The sequence below is a fragment of the Phycodurus eques genome, chromosome 5 (assembly GCF_024500275.1).
Source record: "Phycodurus eques isolate BA_2022a chromosome 5, UOR_Pequ_1.1, whole genome shotgun sequence".
NCBI lineage: Eukaryota > Metazoa > Chordata > Actinopteri > Syngnathiformes > Syngnathidae > Phycodurus > Phycodurus eques.
The window spans coordinates 22,325,341-22,336,891 of NC_084529.1; the positions used below are offsets into that span (position 1 = coordinate 22,325,341).

Here is an 11,551-nt window from a genome sequence, read left to right on the forward strand (position 1 = left end):
TGCCTTATTATCCCAAGACGAGCACACTGATACAGGTACTGGCTGGGTAACTTTAATTACTATCGCTTCCATTATCATTAGTATTTATCGAGTCCTAATATCAAGATTAATACTGTATGCAGTGAAATGAATAAACTAATAGGGTGGCCAGGCTTAGTAATCAATTATTTGTTCACAAACGTACCTAGCACCACACAAAATAAATCAGCACACCCTAATACTAACTAATCCTAAATGAGGGAAGCAAACTAGAGTTATCAATACAATAGGGTGTAGCTGATTAACACATAAATATTCTCATCGGGTAGGCCTTAGTAGCATTTTTTTCCTCTTACCTATACAGACAGAAGCTACCTTTATACACGTGATCAATAATATTAAAAATAGTGAGTGAACAGCAGAGGCTGAGAGCGAGCAATCGAGTAAGAGAATCAACTTTACAGGCGATGTCAAGTTCGTGGTTCTCCACCTGGTCAAATATCCAGATGCAACTTTTATATATATAAAAAAAAAAAAAAAAAAAAAAAAGATTACAACCCAAACATGATAAATAACAGGTGTATTTACATGCAGATGCTCAAAGACCAATATGCACAGAAACTAAAGTAAAATCCAAAATTATACACAAAGACATATATTATTGCTTGACATTCAATATGGCTAAAAATTGCTTTGCATTTTTTTCTTTAAAACTATATTCCTACTTTGAATCCTTATCAGCTGTGCTTTGGAAAATTACACTTTTTTGTTCAAATGTGATGGCCAAACTTTAAGCGTGACATAACATTTTCACAATTTAGTGGCAGGAACACTCAGTTTGTCAGTCAGTTTATAAGACATGGAACCACATTTGGTAATTTATACTCATTATAGGGAAATAAAACCACGTGATTTCTTCCAGCCATTTGATAAAAATATAAACGTTGGAATCAAATACAATAAAAGAATCATTATAATAATTTTTTTTTTGAAAAATATTAAGCAAGTAAGTCTTGTAGAGCACTACGATAATTAACATTTCAAGGAGTGTCTTACTAAAGGCTTAATGACCAAACCTTTATTGTTTTAAATCCATAATCCAGTTACATTGTTGAAGACATTATGTCACACTTTAACTGCTACCTACTGAGGATGGATTGAGCTCAGTATTTCCCAAAAAAAAAAAAAAAAAAAATATATATATATATATATCAAGACCTTCTCGTCCACATAACCCTGTTCCTTTGTAATTATTAAAGCCTTGTCTGGGTTTCCCCCTCCCCCTCCCCCCATTTATTTAATCACACTGACAACAAACACACACATAAACACACACTATTGCTTTTTACAGAGAGACAACAGAGCAGAGACACGAGGACCGTTTTACTATACACTGATTGAATAGCACACTTAGCACACATCAATCCCTCGCTTAATTAAGTGTGAATGTACAGAAAGAACGTCACTGTACAGGTTGAAAAGCTCATGCGTCTGGCGAACCCTTCCTGCAGACGCCACAACCACACAGCGATGGCGGATCTATTACTTTGAAACATTTTTGTGTCAATTCAGTCAAACCCGTAATTACACCACAAGGCCATATTGCTTGTTTTATACTGTAGGACATATTACAAAACACTCAAACACACTCTCCTTTTAGGGGGTATTTTTTTTTTTTTTTTAACGTAACATCAAGCAAGATTCCTGCAGTTTAAGGAAATAGAATAAATAATATCAGGAAAATTCCACCTTTTCACTCGTGTGTGTGTGTGTGTGAGTGTCTATAGCTGTCTCCTCCCTGAGCGTACACACCTCATCCTCTCGGCCGGGCCTCTCCTTCTTGGATTGTCTAAAACTTTTCCAGACTGGAAAGTTTGTTCTGCTGGGAGACTGAGGTTTTACTCGTGGTACAGGGCTTGTGCATCAGAGCAGATATTATTACTTAGGTACAGCATAAATACTACAACCCAAACAGATTTAGTATTGCATAAGAATATTTGGTTTTGCTAACAAAGAATGACCCTGATGACACCTTCATCCAAAACAGATTTAGATTTTTTTTTCTGAGTGCAGATAAAACTGTGATTTTTCTTCTTTTGGGGGGGGGGGGGGGGGGGGGGGGGGATGGCTTTGTAACAGTGATATTTACTTTTGCGTGTGTGTTGTATTAGCTTAACCTCAGGGGTGCAGTGGTCTATGTGTGACCCCCCGCGAGAACTCAAGTGATGTATATTCATATGTTAATTTCAACCATTCGCGGTGGAGCATCCCTGAACACAAAAAATAATGCAACAATCAAACCGAAAAAAAAAAGAGCAAAAAAATAACTCTTCCCTGAGGGGTGACACAGCACAAGGCATAACAACACCTTGCACACATTGCACGGCAGAGGAATGATGGTGTGTAAGCAGCAAAGAAAAACTGGATTCAATGTCATGGTTGGTGACAGTGTTGGCATGCTTCTAAAGGGATATCTTTTTAGACTTTTTCATTTACTTTTTCAGTTTTTTTTCTTCCATGTTGCCTTTAAAAATAAAGTTCTTCCGAGAAGTCGCTACTGAATTTGCTGGAATGTCTTAGGAGTCCATTCTGCATATTAGAACAGAAAGCAGACTACTGTTTGGCACATTCAGGTTTTTTTCCCTTCTGTTTGTTCTATCACTTTACGACCACACCAACAAGAAAGACACACTCGACAAATACAGAAGCACAACAACAAAGCATTCTGAAAATAGCACTTGTCCTACCGTTTTATGCATCTCTTCCCTAATTGTACAAACAACTGCTAGTCTAATTATTGCAGGAATATAGTTAAGTGCTATCTGACATCTTTTCCCCTCTCCCTCCTTTCCTCTTTGAGTTCATTAACCAAAAAAACATGTTACAAAAATAGAAGCTTTAGGACCAGACAAGGCTTTGAATATTCACTTTCCCTTCACTGTTTTGTCTGTGTTGCTGGCTTGAGAAAGCAGATAAAGCCAATTCAGAAATGGCAATACAAACATTTACACAATGTTTCTTTTTATGTCACTTGGCAGTTATGTTGGTTCCTGTATCTCTACCTTCCACTGGATGGAACAATTGGATTCTAGTCAGGGATCACTTGGCTTGGTTTGCAAATAAATACCCACTGGACACAACATTAGGTGCACCTGCTAAAGGAGAAGTTGCCAAAAGCTAGAAACTAGAAATGTAAAATCCCAGAGGACTATAATGTATGCCATGGGAAAGTCCTAAATGATGGCCAAAGTAGGAGTTAATGTGAAATGTATTTGTTGAACAGGTTATCCTTTGACTTGATATGACGCAAAGTTGCAAAAGATGATAAAAAATTGCAATATTATATATTGGGCAATTTTGAGGAAAAGCAATAATTTGCAGGATTGAAAAGGATAATCGCTATAACGTTCTAATTACCCCTTATTTCCCGTGTATAATGCTCACCCCCCTATATATATATATATATATATATATATATATATATATATATATATATATATATATACACACACACACAAATATTAGGCCTCTTCCCAGACCTGTTATTGATGTAAAAAATCCATAACATTCAATATATTTGGAATTTCATTCTGATATTTTCAGAACATAAGTAGAGATGTCATGCATTTTAGTGACAAATGGGTGGAGTTTTGTGACATTAAACTACGCTCAGCTGTTTCTGTAGTGAGCGCATATGAAGAGGAAATCTTTTAACGTCCATAAAATAAAAAACTAAAAAAATGAGGGATATTTCTAGATGGGGAAGGGGCCATAATTAATTTTGGTTGCAGTTCTGTAATATGAAGCAATGTTAAGCTTTTGCATAGCCTGTAATGACATAGGATCAAAACAACAACAACAAAATTACTTCAGCGCATGCACACAATGTAGAAAATGTCTTTGAAAAAACTAATAAGGATAATACTTCATGTTTTGAACATATGGATAGCAGCAAATCGACGTTGCGCATTATACATTGGTAGAAGGGTTTTCCTGATATTGGGGTACAATTTTGGGGGTGCACGTTATACTCAAAAGCATATTACACAGAAATTACGATATGTACATTTAGAACAATTGATATGCCTATATTGGGAAAGGGTGTGAATATTTAGGACAGGGGTCACCAACATGGTTCCCTCGGAGACCAGGTAGCCCCCAGGGACCACATGAGGCTTGTTCTAAAAAGAAAAACAGCTAACCAGTGATGGGAAACTGATTGCCTTGGAGTATTGTTACATAAATGATCAATGCAAAATGTAAAAACAGAGATTTATGGATATTAAGTGTTGCCTGTTGATATTTATATTTATGTACCTTGTTAAATAATTATTGTGAGAAATCAATAACATGATCGGTATCTTAACATACATCCATCCATCCATTGTTTGAACCGCTTCTCCTCACTAGGGTTGCGGATGTGCTGGAGCCTATCCCAGCGATCATCGGGCAGGAGGCGGGGTACACCCTGAACTGGTTGCCAGCCAATCGCAGGGCACATACAAACAAACAACCATTCGCACTCACATTCACGGCTACGGGCAATTTAGAGTCGTCAATTAATGCATGTTTTTGGGATGTGGGAGGAAACCGGAGTGCCCGGAGAAAACTATCTTAACATATACGATTATTATTTAATATTGATAACACAATGATAGGTAATTTAAGCAAAAGTGTTAATTCAAGAGGTGTGCAGGAAATTGATAGAAACTTCATATTCATCAGTGCGCAAAATGGAGCTCTCAGTTTCAAAAAGGTGAGGGACTCCTGATTAAGGGCATGGAACATTTTGTCAAAGGTGACTTGTGAGAGTGTTATTCATCAACTATAACTCATCAGATAAAAAAAAAAATCACTTTAACTCACTAACTTGGCCAGACTATGAATAAGTGTGGGTATGATCGTATTCTGTATATTCTATAAAAGCTGATGTTCAAATGACGTTAAAAGTGAGCCAAAATATAATTTATAGAAATGCTCAGTTTTGATAGACCCTGGCACAGTGTAATCAATTTTAAAATATGCTAATAATTGTGATTCTAATTTGCAGTGGTGTAGAATGATAGACTGATACTTTAGTAATGTGGAGGGAAATCCCACAATTTCCAGAAAACTGCATTGCAATAAGATATCAGGTGTTTCTAATATTTTGGCCACCTTACTGAAACACGTGAGAGGCAAACTATTAGAAACAGCTCACAGTATGATTTCTCCACAAAACTGCAACTAGAATAATAAACATTGTCATGACAGTATTAATCAAAACTGAGCATTATTATCATCTCATTGTGCAGCGTGCTCATGACAGTTTTTTTTTGTGCTCATCATTTAGTATGGCCGTATGTATCTTACAGATACTGTAAATGATCTGAAAAGGTCGTTTTTCAAGTGACAGGCTGGAATGTCTCTCATCTGCCTTCTCATCGCCAACAAAGCAGCAACGCCGACCCGCCCTCCAGACATGACCATCTCCAGCTCCCAGGACTAGCCTCTGTGGCCGTGGTTCAACTTGTATTTCTTCTTGTGCACATGCAACACATCACTAGGTAAATATACAAGTCTTAAATTAAACAAAGGTGTAAAGAAAAGTGCCTTATCAATTGCACAATTAAGAATCGTCTAACTACGAATATCATACATGTTATTTAAAATAGATTCTATAAACATTACTTTTTTTCTGTATAGTAAGTACTTATGACCATATACCCTGTAGTACATTATAAAACAGGTGGAATGGACCCTTTTCATTGTGTTGGTGCCCCGTGCTTCTCTGGGGCACCCGTCCAGAGAAGGATTAATAGCAGATGGCCTTACATGATTTCACTATGCAACAATGGTGGATGGAGGTTTTTGACAGCTAAAATCATTTCAGTAGAATTACCAGAATTCTAAGTTTCCTTTTTTGTTTGTTTGTTTTTTAACTCTTTAAACGATTGTCCATAGAGAGGTGCCGATTGCATCACCATGCCGACAGAGCCTCCCTCCAAGTTGCTGTGAGTTTGCGTCCCAAGCAATGTATCCAGAAGATTTCGACAGAATACGAGAAAGAAAAGAAAAAAGCAGAACGTGACCAAAATGTGCGCATTTCACATTTGAATGTGTGCAACTGATCTGAAAAAAGGGAATTATTGCAGTTTTCTCAAAAATAACAAATGTTTCAGTGCCGAATGAAAGATTTGAACACCAAAACCAATGATTCATACAATTTAAAGCCAGATGCATCAAAACATCGTTAAAGTAAATCCTGCCGAATGAACACATGATTGACATCCATCGTCACAGAAATGCGCAAAAGATGGTCAAGTTCAACTGGGCAGAAATTGTTTGTCTTCGTGTTGGACGGGGTGTTGGCTCCCCCAAGTCTTCCAAAGAGAACCACTGAAGTAAACCTTGAGAATCAACTCCATCAGCCCTACGCTTCGATGAAAAAGAAGATGTTGAGCAGCGTGCCATCTTGTCCACTCTGGTTTGTGCAGGGCACCAAAATAAAGTGTCTCAGATTCCTCCTCCACATTCCCCTACGGTGGGCGCTCTGGCACCTGGCAGGGACGCTACCCGTCAACGGGCATGGACTGCTCAAAGTCTGATCCGAACAGCTCCTTATATAAGGGGGGGAAGTGGGCACGCACAATGTCTGGATATATTGCTTTGAAAGCCGTAAGCTTTTCTGTATGCCTACTGCACAGCGCCCGCAGTGTCGACACTTTGCATATCAACTGTGGAGACAGACAGAGCAGAGACAAGCTGTTTAGATTCACAGCAAGACCAGGAGGACCTCGAGCAACGGTGCTGGAACACATTTCTCCCCTCCCTTACCGTGTTTGGACTCCCGCATGGGGGCAAACTTGACGTGTAAATATTGAGACAAGCGCTGAGGCGTGAGGAAAGTTGACACTACGATTGATAAGGCACTACTTCTGTTTCAATAAAAATGCATTTTGTGTGCCATCATGAAAAATTCCCCAGAGCGTTGGAATAACACTTTATCGGGCGAGGTAACACATTTGGCAACTTAAGTGATGTTCCAAATAGAGCACGTGGGCCCCGTTATGAGGTAGGAGAGCCAATAAAAACGAGAAATGCATGGTCGTAGACCAGTGATTCCCAACCATTGAGCAATTGTCCAGTTTCACTAAGTTAATTGGTCTGAAAAGTATGTATTTACTACAAATAATAGATCTTTAATTCTTCTTTAATGTGTCTACCTATGCCAGCGACATATAATGACACACAGAACTATTAAAGGCTCTTCCACTAGTTGGCAGAAGGTACAATTAACTTGACATTTTTGTTTGTTGGTGCATTGTCAGATTTCAATGTAAAATATCTGTCTTGGCTCAATAAAGTTTGGGAAGCACCAGGTAATGTGGGCATCATACAACTGTATACAGTATGTGCTCAACAAAAAACAATTAGTTTCCATTCCACCTATGCTGAGATCTCAACAACTGTTACAAGTACACAAAAGTGGGATCTGTAATCGGCGCACAAAAAAATGGATTGTGTTCTGGTGGTGGAGAGACAACAAAACTGTATATGTACCGTATATACATATATAAATAAATAATCATATTTTTAATACATCACCGACAAGCATTGCAAAGTACGCAAATAATTGTACAGATTCTAAATCTTGAATTTCCCGGTATATTAATAAGTGCCTAAAGTGTTAAGTATGAGGTACTTAGAGTTCCCAAACAATGGCAAAACCTGGTCTCATGAGCAGTTAGTAGGATATACAGTATGACAAAAAGTCTTGCACTGTAATTTATAGAGCAGTCAATAGTTTATGGTTGATGAGTTGATATTCTTGGTAACAATGCTTAATTTTCATCAACACATCTCCATAATACGAATAGGTGTTCTTAACATATTGATTAAGTTATTCATTACAGGGGCAAATACAACTTTGTTCGAAAGAAAAATAACAACAATCTACAACCACATGAATACAAATACTGTTAAAATAATACCTCTGTGTGAGTCTTTGTCAAGCAAAAGTGAGCTCACTGTTTTGCAAAGGCATAACTTTTTAAACGACTCTTTTATTGGCTCTCATTAGATTGTACAAGTGTGCCTAAATTTTTGGCTGGTTTGTGTATAATGCTTAACATTTTCTATGATATCCTTCCCCCTGCTCAAGGCACTCTCAGTGGAAAAAATTGGTGTACATAATGGGCATAATGTCTTAAGTCAGTACCTTTGTAAGAATGCCGTCCTCTCGGTGGTTCTTCTGCAGGACGTGCTGGAGAGCCAACTGAATCTTCTGCTGAAGTTTCTCCACTTTCACCTTCTCCTGGAGCCAAGATCGGTCTGTGAGGTAAAGTGATCACACCATTAGTCAGCAATCTCCAATCAGTTATAAGAAAAGTACATTCAGGGTACTAATTTTAGGTATTGATTGATAAAGAAACAGGCGGGTGGTACATTTGTTCCTTGTCACCGCAAAATCGGGGTTGGGTGTCTTTTCTCTTTTTGCACTGTGACTGACACCTACCAGCAGACATCAACACAAAGGCAGAGAACAGGGCGATCTCATCCTCAGACAGGTGCATCGAACACAAGTTTTTCCCAAACTCGAAGACGGAGCTGATCAAGTCGTCACAGCCTGCCACAGCAAAGGACATAGCGAGAGAGCTTAGGATGAGGGAGACCAAAGAACAACATTCACTCTTGATCTTTATTGGGAGGGAGGCACACAGGGAGGGGAGAGGAAGGGGAAGAGGAGGAAAAAATAAAGAATAACAGAGCTGCACGCTGACAGCACATGGGAACGTCTTAAGCAGAACAGGCACTGCTTTTACTGAGTTTTGGCAGTTGGGTGGTATTATGCAAGGCAAAATTAGGTCACTATCAAGGTGTTTAGTTGAATCAATTACCAGGCATAGAAGGCGAATGCCGATGCAACTCGGGAGGCCTATCACTCCTGTCGGCCTCCTCCAGAAGTGACCGATGGGAGATTGTGAGTGCATGCATAACGTATCAGCATCACAGTGGATGGGAAATTCATGAACACATTCACTGCCGGTCGTTTTCAAAGTAGAGTTCCCCATATTGCCAGCAGTTCTACAGCATTTTGACTGATTTTTCAAGACCCAAAGAATATTGTGTTCTGTGACAATATATGCACCCAACCCACCAAAAGAAAGATTAGACTCTTTTCTTTCCTCAGAATTTTTTTTCCGTTTGTTTCTAGCTTTTTCAGTTCTTTAGTAATCAGCAGTTTCTCCAAAAACACTGGTTTCTAACCAAACAGAAACATGTCAAGCACAAAAATGGCTTTGACATTAATATTTTTTGCTTTCATGATACGTCATACTAACTAAACAAGACTTTTGATGGCAAAATAATAATTCATATTGGGGCGGCAACTAATGAGTTTTAAAATTATCGATTCATCTGCTGATTATGTTTTTGCTAAATCGATGAATCAGGAAAAAAAACCTTACAATTTCCATCTATTCAAAAAAACAGAACACTACACCAAATTGACAGTGCAGAAAATGCACAAACATAAAGTGAATATGAGTCAGTTACCGATTTAGTCCGTAACACGCCAGAAAATAGGCGAAAATGTTGATAGTTATTTTCCAAAGTAAAAAAAAGACATTTCCAAATGTCTTATTTTGATGAAACACAAAGTTAATCAGTCTGCTTTATTATTATAACGAGTATAATTATTAATATTTACTGTTGAGAGGCTGAAATTCTGAGCATCTGTACAATTGTAAGTTAAACAAGGTGTCTAAATGATTAATTTGATAATTGATTACTTGTAGATTAATCCTTGCACCTCTAATTCATATACAGCTGTACAAATAAGAAATGTGATGTGAGTGATGTTGACACACCGCATATCTTGAGTTGATCAACAGCGGCCTTTTTACATGGCATTCACTCCATGAACTACGCCATCTTTTCTACTAACTAGCGAAACATATACCTCTGTTTATACCATACATATACAAACTCTGTACGAGTTTGAGACGCTTCAAGTTGTCTGACTTCCATATTGGCATTTCCCTCATAATCGACATGAGAAGCTGAGATACACCCGCTAATCTTTATCTTCCAGTCAAAAGCTGTGCTGATCTCAAATCAAAAGCGATGCACTGCAGCCATCTACAGGGATCTGTTAATCATTACAGTGGTTTACAAATCTGAATCACACAGATAAGTTGGGCTGTCAGTGGCAGTAAAGGGTTGGATTCCAGTTGACGAATATAAACGTCCATGGCACTGAATGAGCGAGGCAATTAATTGCAAACTCTCAATTGTAAATGTGAATGCGAGCATGAATGGTTTTTGCTGTGCGCTTGGTAGGTGATATGTTAGCCTGTCTGTTCCTCAAAAGTCACTTAGATAGACTCCAGCTCGATACAGAAATATATAGAAAACGTATGGCTTGATGGATATATACTGTACACAGTACGAGCAGAGTGTGTCAGGTAACTTACACTAACTACATCAAGAAGGGTAAATTCAACATATCTCCAACCACTACGGGACACATTTGCATATTTTTCACCTTGAAAAAAATGGAAGTGGAGGAAAATCCTTGGTGGGGGGCTCAGTGATGTCATGACAGCTAAACAAAAATGCTATTTGAGCTATCTGAGATTCTTTATGTCAGCCTATCAGTGATGGTTTTGATAGCTTTCTCCCAAAAGGTGCTCTGTCTGGCTGTATTTATTCCACAGTTACAGGAGTCAGATGCAACCATGCCTCGCTATCATCTCGCTCCTGGCATAAATGAGCGCCGCAGAGACGGGCGATGCCAGGTAAAGCAGGGATGAACGCCCAGTGTTTGCTTCAAGGCCTTCAGTATTTTGTGGAGCAGATTAAGAGATTCTAATTTTGGCTGGTACATCAAGGGAAAAAGAGTGAGGCACATACACCCACACACACGCACACAAAAGGTAACACAAAAACACATGCACACTAGCGTAAAGTGTCCACTTACCTAATGACTTGAACACATCTGGCCCGGCGTACTTTCCGTCAAAATAGACTGTGTTGTTTTGCGAGTCAAAGGCACGACACATTCTGACAAACACAACTTCCAAAGAGCCTGTGGAGACAGACGGCAACAACATGCTGAATCGCTGTTGTTCCTCCCCCTCATCCCCACTCTTAACAGTAAGACATCAGTCAGGAAGCAAAACACGTGGTTATGCTTTGTGCCGTTCTTTTAACAATATGAGCAACAGAAACACTTTGAAAAAAAGAAATACAGAAGCCAGCTGTCAGTAGGGTGGGGGGGGGGCATCTCCACGTTGTATGATAACATAAGGCTAGTCATCCATAATGACAAGCCAGATAACAATTGTGCTTCATTTAGTGGCGATAGCGCTTATTCATTCAACCTTTATTGAACAAGATAGTGGGGAATTATTCTATCCACCCTGTAATTTGTAGCTCTCCAAGGGAGGGGATAACAGGACCATGGAAATGCAACAGCAACCATTACTGCTACTGTGTGACTTATTCTATTATTAATACTGACAGAGGATGAGAAGTACCTGCCACACACTGTACATTCACCAGCCCCATGTTTTGGTACACATACAGT

General features: G+C 38.7%; 1 protein-coding gene across 1 annotated transcript in view; it reads right to left on the reverse strand.

Annotated features, from left to right (window-relative positions):
• Window positions 1-5,473: 5,473 nt before the first annotated feature.
• roraa (RAR-related orphan receptor A, paralog a) overlaps window positions 5,474-11,551 on the reverse strand; it is a 55,488-nt gene continuing 49,410 nt past the window's right edge. The window contains exons 7-10 of the mRNA XM_061678104.1: window positions 10,943-11,050; window positions 8,477-8,587; window positions 8,180-8,292; window positions 5,474-6,695 (exon numbers count right to left, since the gene is read on the reverse strand). Of these exons, the coding sequence (XP_061534088.1) occupies window positions 6,531-6,695; window positions 8,180-8,292; window positions 8,477-8,587; window positions 10,943-11,050 (497 nt within the window). The 3' untranslated portion in view covers window positions 5,474-6,530. The remainder of the gene's footprint in view (window positions 6,696-8,179; window positions 8,293-8,476; window positions 8,588-10,942; window positions 11,051-11,551) is intronic.